The sequence below is a fragment of the Chamaea fasciata genome, unplaced genomic scaffold, assembly GCF_029207755.1.
Source record: "Chamaea fasciata isolate MVZ Bird 193981 ecotype frontalis unplaced genomic scaffold, bChaFas1.0.hap1 SCAF_6, whole genome shotgun sequence".
Taxonomy (NCBI): Eukaryota; Metazoa; Chordata; class Aves; order Passeriformes; family Sylviidae; genus Chamaea; species Chamaea fasciata.
The window spans coordinates 61,375,824-61,392,838 of NW_027094091.1; the positions used below are offsets into that span (position 1 = coordinate 61,375,824).

A 17,015-nucleotide genomic window follows, 5' to 3' on the forward strand; every position below is an offset into this window, starting at 1 on the left:
GGGAGAAAGGTCCACAAAACAGCTGTGAACACACACTGGTATAGCTTTTTAGGACTGGATTCTCCTTTAAGTACCAGACTGACGCAGCAAATAACCTAAATGGGAACATATTTGAATGGCATACATGGCACACCTCCATCTGCAAAGGGCACGCTCCAGGAGAAGAGCTCTGTGCAGCAATCAGAGCACAAGCAAAAAGAAAAACAATAGGCTCCAAATTAATAGAAACTATGTCAGCATTTCTCTTGAAGGGAGAGAAAATTCTCAGCCAGTAGCACTTCAAACAAGTTACAAGTAATTGCCCTTGGAAATAGGTGCTCAAATAGGCTTCAGCCTACTCTCACCATTTATGTCATCACTTTGCTCTTACTTTTATGATACCGTTGTCCTAAGATGTGCAGTACTTGCACAGCAAAGAACATTAGAATTGGGTCTATACTCACTCGACAGTTTATTACTGAGTAGTAGTGCCAACACACCCTGAAACAGTGACAAATAGAAGTATAGCAAGTGTGCATGCTGCTTGTTCCTGTTTAGATTTTGATTTAATAGCAATTAGTTTCTCATGTGCTTGACATCCAGAAACTTATCCAGAAACATCCTTTCTTCAGGGATGTTTGCCTCATCAGCCAACTTGGTTTTGTTTCTCTAAGCTGTTAAAGAATTTAAATATATAATGGATCCAAAGTATGCAGCTACATATGCAATTGAGTGGATAATTGAGTTTCCAACAGGCTAGAGAGATAACCATGGATAGAAGCCTCTGCAGACCCAAATTATTTGTCATGTTTTTTAAATGTGTGTATCTGGCAAAGTACAAGGATGGGTAAAGAGTGCCCAACCCTAGACTGATAAACATCAGAAGGGCCACTTCTGTCCTTCACTGCTGTGCATAAGCATTTAAAGTTAATCCTGCTTATCACATGACACCTTGACTTGCATTTTATAAGCAAAGAAAAAAAAAGGGTTTTCATTTAACATTTTCAGTGGCTGAAAATGCAATTACAAAAACTTGATTTATTTCAAGTTACTGTTTAAGAAAAAAAAAAAAAAAAAACAGAATCAAAAAACCCCAAACCACAAGTTCTTAGAACACTTAAACCAAGTGGCTTATCTCAGCCTTTATTAGAATAATTACAACTAAAAGAAACATGGTGCTCCTATTTTCACAGCAGGACACGCATCATAGGAAGTAATGGGCTAGAAAGCTATAGCAATACAGTGGAGAAAAAATAAAATTAAATAAACCAAACCCAAAGCTTGCTGCAGACATTACAGCTTCTTTTAAATGGAAAACAGTTTTCAGGACAAGCAGAGTGCAATGCCGAGGCAGCAAGAGCATCAATCTCAGCTCAGAGAACTGGGAGCCTGTCACACCAAACATGGGATCAGCTGTGTCCTAAGCCTTAGTGAAAGCAGAAGGTTGGTTTGTTTCCCAGTCCTGCTCGGCTCCCCCTGCCGGCACAGCAGGCAGGTGACTGCCTCTATTGGTCACTGAGCCATCTGTGCCTCCATGGCCTGCGCTGTCCACTCCGGGGCTGTCTGACTGATCTTCTCCAGCAGGTTGTTCACCTGGAAACACAGCGACTGAATCTGCTTGTCCCAAGTCGGCAAAGCCTCACGAGCTGAAAAGAAAAGAAAAAACAACCCATACCAAACAAAGTCAGTCTTAGTAATTCCCTTGCCTTGTCAGCTGCAACCCTTCCTTCTGCCACCACCCTCTGCTAACTCTCAGAGGAACCCTTCCTTGCAGTGACATCAGGATCACTTCTGTACTCAAAAGCTACAATTATTTGGGCTGCCTGTTACAAGTCTAACTCCTGCATTGAAGCAGATTTGAGCAAAGAATTTCCTGGTGAACCTGTTCCTAGAAGGAGACTGATGGAATAAATTCACTCTTTCCCGTGGGTAAGAGGATGCAAAGCCCTTTGCTGGGAGTGGGTGAAGCGTCCCAGAATGTCGCTTGTGGCCAACTCTGCCACCTCCTGGCTACAGCAGGATGAGCAAGCTCACTTCAGGCAGAAGGGATTATTAATAAACTTAATTTCCTTCCCCGGGCAGGGACCACCTCGAAAAGCTCACTCTGAAAGGTGCTAAAAAAATAAATTATACTGTGGTTGCACTTACTCTCAAAGTGAACGATTCCATCAATCTGATCAATAAATCCATTCATGCGACCCTCAGTTATCATCTGAGAAGCGATCTTCTCTGCCTGGAGTAACAAGGAAACATGTCAGAAACTTTGTCCATTCTCAAAGAAGTTAGACATCAGACAGACTTAACAGTCTTATGGATTTTTAACCAGGTCCATACAAAGGGGGGAAGGAACCTACAGACAGCACTCACTGTGAAATGATTAGACAAACTATCAGTGGCATCTTAATGTTCATTCCACACTGTGTACTTCCCATTCTCTGTGCTAGACATTTAACCCTCCTCGTAATATGGAATATTTAATTATTCCCTAAAATTTAACTGATTTTCCTAATATTTACCACAGATATTTTCTCATGCCATTCATGCTCCTTGTTTAAAAAAAAAAAAAAAAAGGTAGGAAACGGATACCTTGGCTGCAGGGATCTCTAGTAATGCTCCAAGCTCTTCAAAGGTAATGTTGTTGTAAAGTTTGCTAGCAGACAGTAAGTTGTGTTCAATAACAGCTCTGTCCAGAATACTGGAACCTTCAGGGTTAGATGAGAAAAACATTACTATAAGATTGAAGGTTTATATAGTAGAACAAATGAAAAAACGCTTCTCTTTTTTTTTTTTTTCCTGAAGCGTTACATATGCAGAAGGTCCAAATGCATCTGCCTTGCATCCCTGTTAAGCTCTCAGAGACAGCAGACAAAAACAAATGGATGGCACATGGCTGATTTTAAAATAGATAAACCCTTTATTTAATTTCTAGAGTAATCAAGTGGAGCCCATGCTACAAGACTTACTGTCTGAATCGAGGGGGTTTGACCTCCTGTGATCCTAGCTTGACAAATGGAAGGACCATTGGGGGTTTCCTTATTATTCACTATGGCTCTCAGGGGTACAATTAACCTCTCTCTTACTCTGCTCGTGATAAACCTTTATCTGATGTCTCCCTGACTGAACAGTTTTCAACAGTATAACTCATTTGCCCCTTAACCTCTAGCTGAAGATAAGCACATTATTAAACACCAGCTAACCTGCATTCTTTAAGGACAAACAGTACAGGTTAGAAATAAAAAACAAAGTGACCAAGGGAAGGAATGCAGCATACTGCTAGCAAGTACCTTTAACCCAGTTTTCACTTCTGCAAGTACATGGTTACTTATTTTTCCTAATTAACAATTATTTTTCACTAGGAAGATTTTCCTGATTCAGAGGTATTTCATGCTTATTATATGCTTATTTTTTCACTTCCATATTCCTCCTATCTAGAGAACTAAGATGAGAGTGTTTAGGATACCAGTCAAGTCATTACTTGGCATTTTTTCTGACTGTTCAGAGGTTCAGGACTTAGTGCCAGGTCAGTGGAGACGTGTGTGAGGCCCAAACCATCCCCTCATTATGCCACCTTCCTGTCAAGTCAGGAAGCAGTTCCAACAAATGTATCACCAGTACAGACCATTTATAGCCTACATTAATGGCATGTCATGGGCTTCTAGGCACCCTTCTCTTAACCTCACGAGGACAGACACACTCTGTTAGAAACACTGGGCAGTTGTCAGTGAAGAGGACTGTACATGGACAGGGAAAAAAAATGTGACAAATTATCTTCCAGAAAAGTATTTCAAAACCTTAATGGCAAATCAGAAAGATGAACTGATTCTAAGAAGCTTTAATATCTAACTACGCATGCTGAAAACTATTTCTTAAATAATGATATAAGCAATACTAAATTATTTTCTTGGCCGATTGGGGAAGTCTAACTCCCATGAATGAACACCTAGCATTACAAGGTTTTAGAGAAGTGTGTACCATCAGCTGTAGTCGCTTTCTGGTGAGGCATTAGCATAGCTGCAAACTCTTGCAGTTGATTTCCACGGATAATTCTGTCAAGATACATCTTCTCCAAGATCCCATAGGCTGCAAGCTGCTGGCATCTCTCATCCTTGAAGAGAGTAGCAAGCATGCGGGAACGCTGTTGTCCTAGGGAAGTCAAGAGGAATTCTCAAAACTGACCACCAAAACACTGAGTACTTAGAGGTAAACAGCAGGAAGTTCCATTTTTCCCCCAATGCAGACAAGTAACAGCCAACAAAGTTCTACTGAAGAAGGAATCTGGTTGTTTTCAAAGGCAAAGACACTGAACTAATCCAACTCTGAGCTAATGGTTTGCCAACACGTAATTCTGACATCATGTTCACCGCTTTGGATCCCTCCCCAAATCTTAGTAATACAAGTAATACACAAGCTGACTTGCTTCAGGGGAAATGCCTTACGCAAAAATGTAAGGTGTATTTTACCTGCTGATGCCAAAATAGTACAATGCAATGCATGTTTCAATGCCTCCAGCCGCTCAGTCTCATGGACGATGCTCTTGTAGGACAGCTCGTTGTACCTTTGGGCAGCCTCAATGAACTTTCTTCTGTAGTCAAGCACCCGAGCATAGCAAACCTAGAAAGGAAGGATATCTCAGAAAAAGAAAAGCAGCAGAGGTGGCTGCATAATACAGGGGTGTAAAAATTGCACACTGTCGAGTGATAGCTCCCATAAATATTGTTCTTCTGCTTCCCAGGGAAATGTGTGCCTTCGAAGAATTGGCTTGACTTGTCAAGTCCTTGCTAAAGTGTCAGGGAAACCAACTGAAAGGACATCTCCCACCACTGCACAGGTGTTAAACACTACAAATGTCAAACAGCCAAGTATTGAGCCTAAGTAATTGAAATATTGTACAGCCGATACTGTATGTGTGCGAGTTTCCCCTTCACTACTGACACTGACAGCTACCACTTAGCAATTTATGTTTCAAGTATTTGCTTTTCCCTTTCAGCACGGGAACACCACCTGATATTTCTTCCTTCCTTTGTGCTTTTCTAAGATCCACGGAAAATATTTACACTTTCAACTGAGTGCAAACCTCAAAAAGTAATATGGGATGAGGAAAAAAGGAAAGGGAAAACCAACAAACAAAAACCACCAAATGCTGAGGTACTGCTCGTGGCACATCTGCTTTGTGTCACAGAATTTTAAAGACCACCACACTTGACCAATTCTGTTACACTGTAATCATCACTGCTCATCAGTTACTAAAATGGTTTGAGAAATTCGTGTCTGAACTATATACACAGTAAACCCACAAAAAAGCAGGAATATCAGCAGTTAATGTGCTACCTAAGACTTAAAGCTATTTTTATTTATGGGACTTATTATTTAATTACTGGGGGCTGGGAGGACTTCTACTCGCTAATACTGGATGCAATTTTCCCCCCTCTTACAGACAAAGGTGGAGGTAATATTTTCAACAGTATTTCAGATTTTTTTAGCCTAGTTTTTATTTTCTATCCATAAAGCTGGCATGTAAGGAACCATTACAGCCTTATCTCTGTATGGTAAGGAATAAGTGGTTTAATTATTGCTAAGATGTGTCTCTCAAGCTCCCAAAACCATATAGCTTTTCCCTTTGTCTTTTTTCTCATGATGAAAGTTTTAGTGGCAGTGCATTAAAACATCTCAATGTGGAACTGTCTCCCTTTAGAAAGAGAAAGCAATAAAGCAGGTTAGACAACCTTGTAATGGATTTGCAGCTGTTCATTAGTTGATTCATTCTGAAGCAGGGAAGCTCGATTGATGTAAGCTTCTGCTTGAACTGGGTCATCATCCTCCAGATACAGCCTGGCAATCTTCAGGTAGGTCTCCAGTTTATAATCTACATTGTACTGCCTGAAGGGGAAAGAAAAAAGCAAGCGCTCAGAGTTGCTCCAGAACTACCTTTGCTCTTAGCTGCTCTTAACATTTGTTATGATTCTTAAGCACTTGGCAACATCTGCTTTACCCTGCTTTCTTCTTCCCTACTACCAAATTAGTGCTTTCTGTACAGAGTAAGGATATTTGAGATGAATGCCAGTACAGAACTGGCTCCTGCAAACACCAGTAGAAATAATGCTGCTCACCAAGACACAAATGTACACTCTCATAATCTGTTTTTTGTGGACTGGAAGTTTGCCACCAGTGGTGAGCTACTTAAGAATCAACCTTGCAGTGCAACGAATAGGTGCTAAATGGGCAAAACCTACAGCAATTCCTATGTGCAAACTGAGAAAGGGGAAAGGACTGTCAGAGAAAAGTAACAGCAAAGGTTCTACATCTAAAAAACTCAAATCAACCAAACTAAAACCCCACCTAACGAACACACAAAAGAATCCCCAGCTGCATCTGTTAATATCCACTTTCAAACTAGGTCTTCATTTTGAACTGAGAAGGTGGACACATCAAAAAACTGCCACCTCTCAAGGACCTTTCAATAACCCTAGGAACATTTCTACAAAATACTATTTAAAAGACTTGCTTATCAACAAGACTAATTAATAGTGGGTAACTTCTGGTGCAGCAAACCCCAAAATTCTCACTTGCTGGTCTAGTTCAGTACAGAGAGAGCAGGTACAGATAGCAGCACAGAACTGGGTGCAACATACTTTTGCCCTGTTTCCAAAGGGATCCCCACCAACACTTGTGCTGCATTTCTCCAGTCTTCTTCTTTCTCATAGATTGATGCAAGATGTTGCCTTATTGAAGCCACCTGAAGAACAATAAAATCAACAGCAAAAGTAGGCACCATTTATAAAGCTTTTAAAAAGATGAAAACAAGTCTTTCAAGAACTGGAGCACCAAGAGTCACAAGCCATTTCTTGCAGCTACACCTCATATTATGCCTGTGAGGTAGGAACGGGGTGATCTGTGATGAGATCCTAATGAAGAAACTTCTGCTTTGGAGAGTGGCTGTCAGCAGGTAAAGTGTTAATGTTTACAACCTGGGGTTTTAACCGTAAGTGTGGGTAAAAACAAAAAGAAAGAATCTGATGTATTGGATTTAATTTATGCATAATCATGATGCATGCAAGCATGTTCAGTTCAGAGTAAAAGCTGCATAAAAAGACTAAAGATAAAGAGAAGCAAATAAAAATCGTGGCAGAAACTGCCTTGACTTTCGACTCCAATACTAGATCCTAAGGGCTTTATATATAAACAACTTCCCTAAGAACTCTCAGATGATACTGCACATTCATTCAACAAAACACAGAACTGAACTGAACAAGCAGAGCAGCATATTCAGTAGTTAAGGAGAATTTTAGGATTTCAAGAAAATATTTCTTCCTGGTAAAATGATTATGGCTAAAATAAACACACAGAGAAAATGTATCTATTCTGAAACAAAAGCTATTTTTCAAGGTACATGTTCTTCACACCACCCCATAAAAGGCAACAAAAGGAGTAGCAGTCTGTCTCTCTAGACACCTCCAGGGGCTCAAGGATTGTTTCACTGTAACAAGCCAATTACTGGTAGCAGAGGAATTAGGTGTCCATCATCATGATGAAAGTGACAGTCTGTAATCTTCGCACTGTCCTAAGTGCTCTCTGCATTTAGCTCAGATTTTCACTGTACAGGACTGGAAATCTGGACTCTAAGCAGGAATATCTGTTCTTTTAACAGCTTTTTGAAAGGCTTGAAATAGTCAGCATACAAGGAGGGGAAAAACTAAAGCCAAAACCAGAAGCCAAAACCCCCCTCATCACTGATCTCTCACCTGTTCTTCAAATGAAATAACTCTGGGCTGTATCTTTTCCAAGGTGAAGTGGTAAATTTCTTTGGCTGTGCTGTCAGGGAGACTGGGAAGATGTGTGCAGAAGTCTGTCAGCAGCTGCCGTGAGATCACCAGACTGACATTCTCATTCACCACTGGTTCAGAGATGCACAGAATAAAAACACAGAACAGATGTGTTTTTCGGTGTCTTCACTACAGGTCATAATTTGCTTTTACATTAAATTTGAATATTTCAATTCTAAAAACTATATGCAAGTAAGTGAAGGGGATTTATTTTCTTTTTTTTTAAATAAAGGTGTGTTTTTCTTTCAGAAACTGTTTACACTAGAGGTCACCAGAGTTCTAACCCCTGACAGATAATAAATGAATTTTTCACGTTGATTTATAGTTCTCACTTGCTGATATATCTTGGACAAAACACTTGTTTGGGCTAAATCTCAACTTTAAAAACATTACAGCAGATATAATTTACAGAGATGTTCAAGAAGCCAAGCACCCAGTACAACACAAAAAAAAAAAAAAAAAAAAAAACAAACCCTAACAATTTCTTGGCAGTTTTACAGATGGGTGAAGAAGGAGGCTGTCAGTTCACTTGGCATCCAGTACCAACTTCAGCACCCAGCAGAGACTGCTTTGTTTTCACCTTCCAGTGCTGACAGGTTGGAAAGCTTCAATAACCACAAAGCTCACAAATCCATTCCCTCCTCACTTCTGAACGTGGTGATGAGGGTTCCTCTTCCTGCTGTGTCCGAGTTTCAACAGGACAGAAATGTACTGCATTTACACAGCCTCTCGTAGAGCTAACAAACACACACACAGCCCCACAGACCTCTGGCTTTCACTCAGTGCCCAACCACTTCTAGCAGATGCACTTACTTGCTTCTACAAAAGCTTTCAGAGCTTCAAGCTGTTCCACACCCGACAGCTGAATGGCTTTTTCCAATATTTGACGGTACCTGTCCGTAAATAAATTTAAAAGGTTAAAAATCACACATTTTTTCACTGAGAACTTCTGCTCTCTGATTACTTCCTATGTCAGAGCCCTGTTTTTGCTCATGTTTTCTATACCTTGAGGTGGCAATTCTCCAGTTTGTTCCCAAGTGTCATGAACATTCACCTGGAATTGGTACCTGGCCCTTCTTAAATCCCAGGATGAGATTCTCAGATAACAGAGCTCATCATTTTGTTATCTAAAAACTTATGTGTGCAATTTTGGAAGTTTAAAATATTAAAAATAATTAAATGCCCAGGATAGTGCATAGAAAAAGTAATGAAAACTGTATTGCTCATAGATTGATTGAGGTAGTCAAACATTCAAAATGCCACATTCAGTGTGACTGAGGAACAGCCACTTGACACCAACACAGGCGCACTCTATGTATTTTCAGGCGTTTATTCCTGCAAAAAATAGCAAGTTCTCTATTCTTGTTTCAGCAAGCTAATGAAACTTTGCCTTACTGTGTACGGTACTGGTGAAATATTACATCCCCGTGGAAGCTTCATTTTGAGGGGAAAATCTCCAAAGCTTTACACAAAAATCCTGAAAGTGGCACAGCCCCTCTAGAACACAAGCAGCTGGACAGGGAGTCAGAGAATTCCAGGTGACAGATCCGCATCTGACTGGACTCTCGGAGTGAAAACCAGTGTGACACATCGCGCCACGAGAAGCTCAACCCTCCAAAACACACACCTAATGAAAACGGTAATAATTATTATTAACAATAAGGGAGTCTCTGACATATCCACGGCAGCGGAGGAAAACAAACTCCCCGGCCTCTCGCTGGGAGGGCAGCAGTCGAGCCCTGAAGGGGGCCGAGCGGACACGCAGGAGCCCGTGAACAAAAAGCCTACACAACCATGAGATGAAACCTTTCCGTCTGCTTTTTACTGGAAGAAACGCGGCCGCTGGGCACGACCCCTCCCTCGCAGCGCAGGGCGCCCCCTCACCCCGCAGGCGGCTCGCACCGCTCGCCCCAAGGCGGAGAGGCGGCGGCGGCGCCCGGCAACTCACTTTCCCGCCAGGTCCTTGTGGGAGCCGCTGGAGTTCATCAGCTGCGCCAGGTCCTGCCTCACCGCGCCCGCCGCCATCTTGGGAGCCTCCTCCTCCTCCCACCATGGAGCCGCGCGCGCTGGCGGGAGCGGGGGGGTGTCACGTGACGGGGGAGCGCGCGCGGGCCGCGGGAGGGGGCGCGGGCGGGCCGGGCCCGCGGGCACGGCCGGCCTGGGGAGGATATCCCACGGGGAGATCCCTCGGGATTTACACCGCCGCTGGGACAACGCCCGACCGCCGCCGCCGCCTCCGCCACGGGTGGCGCCCGCGCGTGGCCCGGAAGCGGACGGCGGGGCGGGGCGGTCCCGGAAGCGCGGGGCGCTGCGCCGGCGGTTGCCAGGGCGGCGCGGTATTATGGGATGCGGCGGGGGAATGGCGCGGGGCGCGTGATTTTGAACAAACGCGGCGGCGGGATCGGCGCGGGCGCGGCCGCCGCCGCCGCGGCCGCCGGGAGCGGCACCGGGGGGCGCCGGCACCGGCGAGAGGCATCGCTAGCGGAGAAAGAAGGACAGCGCCCGCCCGCCCGGTGAGTGCGAGGGGCGGGAAAGCGGCGGCGGGAGGACAGGGAAGGGGGTGCGGGCACGGCTGACAGCCACCTCCCGCCGGGAAAGAACAGGCCCGGCCTCGCCGGGCGCTCTCCCCGCGGCGGGCCAGGCTCCCGGCTGGCCCCGCCGGCCTCTCCGGGATGGCGCGGACGGTCGGTCCCGGCCGCCGCTCCGCCGCGGGGGTGCCCGCCCGCCCGGCGCGTCCCCTCCCCGCCGCTCGCCGGGGTCAGCTGCGCCCGGAGCCGCGGCGGAGCGGCGGGGTCACGGCGGCCCCTCGGCGCGGCGAGGCTCCCCCTCGGAGCGGGGTCTGCGCGGGAGTCGCCGGTGCGGAAGGGGTTGGGGTTGGCGGCTCGGGGGCGGCGCCGGGGCGGGGCGGCGGGGGCAGGTGCGGCGGGGGCGGGAGCGGCGGTGACGGGCTGAAAATGGCGGATCTTTCGAAATACGGCGGCGGCCGCCGGCGCTGACGGGCCCGGGCCGCCCCCGCGAGGTGAGAGCCGGCCCGGGGGGCGCGGGGGGAGCGGCCGCCCTGGCGGCACCGCGCGGGGCCGGCCGCCGCCGGGGCTCGTCGCGCCGGGCCCGGTGCGGCGGGGCCCGGCTGCCCCGGCCCGGGGACAGCGCGTCGGGCGGCTGCGGGGCCCGGGCTGCTCGCCGGTATGCGCCGTTCGAGAAGAGCGGGCCGCCCCCGGCAGCCGCTGGGCACGGCCCCGGGGGGGTGAGGTCGTCCCGGCTGTGTCAGCGGGATGCTCGCCCCGGCTCTGCCCCGCGGAGCGGGTGCGGCGCTGCCTCAGCTCTCGCCGGTGCCGGGGCGTGCGCTGCCCCGCTGGGGACAGCCCCCAGCTCCGGTGCGATGTGTCCGGGTCTCGCCTCCTCAGTGCAAGAAAAACAAAGAGATGCTGGGGAGGGTCCAGTGCAGGCCACGAAGATGATGAGAGGTCTGGAGCATCTCTCGTATGAGAGCTCACTATGTGAGCTGGGCTTGTTTAGTCTAGAGAAGAGAAGACTGATGTCATTAATGCATATAAATATCTCAAAAGCGTGTGCCAAGAGGATGGTGGCAGAGTTTTTGGTGGTGCTCAGCAACAGGATATGGATAAATGGCCAGAAGCAAAAATACAAGAAGTTTCACCCCAACATGAGGAAGAGCTTTATTTTGAGGGTGGCAGAGCCCTGGGACAAGCTGCTCAGGGAGGTTGTGGAGTCTCCTTCTCTGGAGGCACTTGAAACCCACCTGACCGTGGCCCTGTGTCACCTGCTCCTAGTGGCCCTGTCTTGTCAGTGAGGCAGGACTGGATCATCTCCAGAGGTGCCTTTCAAACCTAACAATTCTGTGATTCTGTGAATGTAGCCAGACCATCTTTTGAGACAGTCACAGCTTTTCTTGTCACCATCTTGCTTGTTATGAGGTATATCAGTATTCAGAATGTGTTTTTAATTATCTGTGGCCTTGACTTTGAGGCACGTCATGTACTAATTATGCAATGCTAGATATCGAGGATTTGTGTTCTGGAAAGCCCTGTGGCACTGAGAGCATATGAAACTGTCCGCTGGAATATACTGTAAGCAGGAGGAAAGCTCTCAGACTTAAGATGTCAGGTGAGGAAAGGACAGATATTTAAATCACCTTGCATTAGTTTCATCCTTCTGAACAGTTCCTTGACATATATTACAGTTACTGAAGGAAATACCGAATATAGGGAAATATCCTTTGCAATGTTTACATGAAGCTTGCAAGAGCAAACAGGTTACTCACTCCTTGGGTATGGGGTTACCTTCTTCACAATAGGTTTTGGCTTATTGGAGGCAAGAAGAATAGTGGATTATCACCTGAATATATTTCTTCTGTGATTGGAATCTTTTTGTAAAAAGAAAATGCATTAGACTTGTCTTTTTTTCTTTTTAAATTATCATTTGTCGTGGCATCCAGTTGACTTATCTGCCACTGAGTTACGTGTTAGTTACATGCCTTGTACAGAGTTGCACCAGCCTAAAGAGAGATGTGTGCCCTATTGCTTTGTAGGCCAAGCAATCTTACAGGCTGCCTTGGAGAGTGTGTTAGAAAACACAGCCCAGCTTCCCTAATGGGTTAAAAAAGTACTTCATGCTGGTTGTGATGGGGTAAGATTCAGCAGTTCGTTATGCAAGGTTGCTTGTTCAATTTATGTATCAAGAACTATCTGCTGATGTTTGGTTTGCGCGCACTCTGGTTATGTCCACCTCGGATCGTTTGTAACTGAATGCTCTGAACAGTTCAGTCTGAATTCTTGAGAAGTTATAAATGCTTTCAGGTGGAGTATCTGCTAACCGCAGGTGAATAAGGATGTTGATGAAGAGTGCTGTCAGAATTCAGCCTTAGAGATATTGTTATCTCACACACTGCAGTATCTTTTATTTTAGATTTGGAAAAACTGTCAGAGACCCTTAGGTTCTTTTCCTTCACACTTGTTTGAAAAATGTTTGCAGAGGGAACTAAGGGAGATTGGGGTGGTTTTGCTTTGATTTCTGCTTCAGCAGCAAACTGTGGTTCCTTATCTGTCACTTAGTGTGTTTGTGCTTTTGTTCTTTATCTGTGCTACAGAGGTAGCGCTTTCTTTGCCCCATGCTGTGAGAAGCACATCCTAATGTCCTGCAGGGGTTGTACACTGCAGCAGCACCAGGGTGTGGTGGGGCCCTTCATAGCAAGTACCTAGGAGATAAACTCAGGATTCTTTTGGTTTTTATCATTATTCTTAGTTTCAGGAGCTGCCAAAGAGAAGTGGTAAATGTTTCTTGAATTCTTGTTTCGAAGGTTTGTGTTTTGCCAGGCCTTATGTTTCCAAAGCTTGGTTTCCTCAGTTGCTCAGAAAGCTGATCCAGCAGCATGTGGGTTTCAGTACAGCCTGTGACTAGGCTTGCTCACCTGACAACGTTAGAACTCTGGAAAAGAATGTTCTTGCACAAGAAAGAGGGAGACTAACAGAATAATCCCTTGATTGGTCATGGGGCACAAAGCTACGTGATGTGAGAGATTCCCATGTTCCCGACCTGGATGTAGATTGGTAGCTCCTTAATTTGTGCATCACTGCCCTTCAAGAAGCCATCCTTCTGCCATTGCATGTGTTGCTGCCCACGTGAGAGTTATCCCCTCAGTGCTGGCCTCTGCTTTGATCTGTTGTATGAGTTCTAGGTACACAGTGAATCCCCATCTTTAGGGACTGACTGTTACAGGGTTTTTATTCCTTTGGAATAACAGCAGTTTCTGTTACAGGCTCAAGAAGTAGTCTTCCTTGGGTGAAACTCTTGTTTCTGTGAAAAGTCTTTCAGGTGTGATCCCTTGGTGCTGCTCTGGTGCTCGCAGACTTTGAACAGAGCTGTCTCAGCACACTGACTCACCAGAATTTGCTTACTGCTTTCTGGAGTAGTTTTCTTCCTGGCTTGAACACCAGTGGCCTGCCTGGCTCTTCATCTGGGCTGCTCTTGCAGTTATCCAGATGTTTGCTAGCACAAGGAGGGAAAACATATGGAAACAAAAAGGCAGATGCCAAGGGTGGACAGGAGACCTTTAACAGCAGTGCTGGCTTAATACACACAGGGAATTGAAATATAGGGAAAGTAATACTGCTGCTCATGTACACACAAAGTAGCAAATGATGCTGTTTGAAATAACAGTGCAATAAAGGTATTGCTAGGATATTGTTCTCACTAAATCCTATAAAATTGTAGCAGGTGCTTGTTTTATTAGTGTATAATTATCAGTTTGTTGGCATATAAGGTTTTTTAGATTTTGCTTTTCCTTTTAAAATTATAATGGAAGCATAAATTACTCAGAACTTGCCAAGAGAAGAAGGATCTCCTCATAACTGCTGTGTGGACAAGAGGTTAGTTGGTTTGTTGTTTCTTTTCCTCTGTCCAGTCTTAAAAAGAAACCAGCTAGCACCTCTGTCATAAACATGGCTGTGGAAACATGAGCTTAAGCAATCTTCCCATGGAAAAAAAAAATAAATAAAAAAATAAAAAACACCTCAACTGTGTAATATAAAATTCTCATGTACGTATCACTTGACAAGTGTCAGTTTAAACAGGTAGGAGTTGCTAATTTGCGTACCTTGCCCATTCTTCTGATCTGCTGGACACAGTTGTTTGTGTGGTGTCTCAGGCAGTGATCACTCACTTAGCAGAATGTAGGGTAATGGGGAGGGAATGGTGTGCGTTGGTTGAGGGAATTATGGTTGCCTTGGGAACTATTTTGTGATTATAGATGGTTAATTTGTGGTAGAGGAACACCTGGTATTTTCTTAAGTATTCCTTGCAACCATGTGAAAAAAGACTGGATACTTACCCTGGTTATGTATTCAGCATTTGATAAGGAGTGAGGTTGGCTTTTTTTCCTTGTTATGGTTTGCCATTGGTATTGTATTTGATAAACCTAGAGCCATGATCCTTTGGGAAGCATGCAGACAAACTGCCTCCATGACCTGTCTTATGTGGGGATTAGGGAAGAGAAGAAATTATTTTGTCTGTGTTCCGCATACATATTTTGTTACTATGTTAAAGCTATTTGCTTTTACTCTGCTATTACATATGCAAACATGGTGAGTTTGCAGTCTTAGATGATTAATTTTTCCGCTTACCCTTGTTAATCATAGCTTCCTCATGGATTCATCGTTTTCTGGTTTCATGACACGCATTTTGTTAAAGCATCTCTAGCTCAGTGAGATTAAACAAAAGCCTCTCTGTTGAAAAAACAGTGCTGAGTGATTTTGTAGTTCTTTGCTTTATGACAAAACAAACTTTTCAATTTTAGAGACAAAACAGAGTGTCAGAGAGAGCAAGGAGATGGGGAATGCCTAAAAAGAATGGCACTATTTCCCCCATTATTGAAAAAAATAGCAAAATTGAAGAATGGCAATTAATTAGGAGAATTGTAGTACAGCAAGATCACCTACGTGCAGTTGTGCTCTTTCATTTAACAATATGCCAGCAGAGCAGGGTGAGTCTTGATTATGCATATACTTCTGTGGAGGCTTTTCTAACAAATGGATGCAGGCATGTCTGGTGTCAGTAGTTTCTTAAGAACTGCATTTCCTACTTTTTTTTGTGCTGCTCTTCATGAATTTCAGTTGTCTGGAACAGTTGATGTGCTTGTTTGTATTTATCAAAAAGGGATGAGAGCAAACAAAGAGATTACCTAGCCTGCTCTTTAGTTTGTTTTACTTATAAAATGACCCAATAAAAGGATTTGTTTCTCTAAGATTTATTTGTTTTCCCCTTGATATCAACTTGGGCAAACAAGTGACCTTCACTTTCTAAACTGTAATTTGATTCTACTTTGCATAGGTAGGTGTTCTAAATCCCTTGCACTAGCAAGCAGTCAAGAATCTCTGGGAACTATGAACCTTGTGCTGTTATGCATTGATCTTTTCCTAAAATAAGTTTTCTCTTTGCTGGGAGAATGCCTGGCCCATTAAATGACCAGTGGGTGTTTTTCCATTTGCAGAGATTAGTTTTGATGCCAGTGCTGTGAACTGGCTACCCTGGAATGACCAGCAAGGCTGTAGTCAGTTTTGCACTCAATAATACTGGCAAAGTTTGTTGCTCCTGTTTCTTGTGGACAAAAAAAAAAAAATGTGTATTTCCCCAGGAGAGAAGCAGAAAATAGGCAAGAGGGAGGCTGCTTGTGAATTTTTACCATTGCTTCTGGAGTGATTGGGAAGAATAAGAGCTCGTTCTTTGTTGAACAAGAAGGTGAGTTTTGGTGTTACGTCAGCAAAAAGAGATAGGTTGAATAAAAGGTTTTGACGAGTTGGATGTCCTAGATTCCTTAAAAAATTCTTAGTGCCGTTGATAAATGGAGATAGTATAGAATTTTGCAGAAAGACATCCCATCGTTATTTTCAAGTTCTGTTGCTGCTGCTGGGTTGGTTTCAGTAGACTGTACAGTTTGACACAGAGCTGTTTGGGTGTGTGGGAGAATTTACAGGGCGACAGCCTGTGGTTCAGGTGTGTCCAGCTCTGTGGGCACTGTTCACTGTGTAGTGATGAACTGGGGCAGCTGAGTCACACAGAGAACCTGCCAAGCTCCAGTGTCCTGTCATATGTTCATCACTGTTCATCGCCAGTCCTCACAAGTATGAAATGACAGTTGGAAAAAGCTTCTTGTATATACAAATTGGTTTTAGATGTAGGAAAGAGCTGGATCTTGCTACATTAAAAAAAAAAAAAAAAGCCAAGCAACTTTTTTCCATGGAAAAATACAGTTAAGGCTTTGCATACTATTGTTTCTTCACTTAGTAATTCTGAGAAGGAGATGAACATTCTGGATCTCTATCAACTCAGACAGTGTAGTGGTGACTTGTCCAACTGCCGCTTGAGCGTGTTTGCCATGGAAATCAAATTTGGAAGGGTGTCCTGTAAGGACAGGTTTGAGGCTTTTCTCAAAGCCTGGTGCTGGTTTAGGTGGCTATTAGGAAAGGGTTCTTCCCCCAGAGAGTGACTGGGCCCTGGAATAGGCTTCCCAGTGAGCAGCATGGAGGGTGCATGCAGAGAACTCTTCTCCCTAAGTGGCCTTGGCATACTGTGTGGAATAAAGCTTCTCCAGGGGTAGAATAAGATACAGTGTTGATATCTTGCTGTGTCACTTAGAGCATTTTGAAAACAAAGGTTGTAAGAGATACAGTGTAGTCCCAGTCACTGAAATGCTTCCTTCTG

The 17,015-nt window shown here is 44.6% G+C and overlaps 2 protein-coding genes across 5 annotated transcripts in view; one reads left to right on the forward strand and one right to left on the reverse strand.

Annotated features, from left to right (window-relative positions):
- Positions 1 to 1,084: 1,084 nt before the first annotated feature.
- COPS4 (COP9 signalosome subunit 4) lies at positions 1,085 to 9,915 on the reverse strand. Its single transcript, XM_066186597.1, has 10 exons — positions 9,748 to 9,915; positions 8,613 to 8,692; positions 7,719 to 7,870; positions 6,609 to 6,712; positions 5,703 to 5,856; positions 4,440 to 4,590; positions 3,952 to 4,122; positions 2,566 to 2,681; positions 2,128 to 2,212; positions 1,085 to 1,625 (listed from the first exon to the last, which is right to left on the reverse strand). The coding sequence occupies exons 1-10, from the start codon at positions 9,822 to 9,824 to the stop codon at positions 1,492 to 1,494; spliced, it is 1,224 nt and encodes a 407-aa protein (XP_066042694.1). The 5' UTR covers positions 9,825 to 9,915; the 3' UTR covers positions 1,085 to 1,491.
- A 147-nt stretch (positions 9,916 to 10,062) lies between these two features.
- Positions 10,063 to 17,015, forward strand: part of LIN54 (lin-54 DREAM MuvB core complex component) — a 39,968-nt gene continuing 33,015 nt past the window's right edge. For all 4 annotated transcript variants that reach the window (XM_066186592.1, XM_066186593.1, XM_066186594.1 and 1 more), the window contains exon 1: positions 10,063 to 10,312. The gene's annotated coding sequence lies outside the window, so the exon portion shown is untranslated. The remainder of the gene's footprint in view (positions 10,313 to 17,015) is intronic.

What these genes read in the sequence shown, in the direction of transcription:
- COPS4 (XM_066186597.1), bottom strand. Translation starts at nt 9,824, where the DNA reads ATGGCGGCGGGCGCGGTGAGGCAGGACCTGGCGCAGCTGATGAACTCC. An exon ending in GAAAGCGACTACAGCTGATG is followed by an intron (nt 2,682 to 3,951) that starts GTACACACTTCT and finishes CTAACCCTGAAG; the next exon opens with GTTCCAGTATTCTGGACAGA. An exon ending in TAGAGATCCCTGCAGCCAAG is followed by an intron (nt 2,213 to 2,565) that starts GTATCCGTTTCC and finishes TTGTTACTCCAG; the next exon opens with GCAGAGAAGATCGCTTCTCA.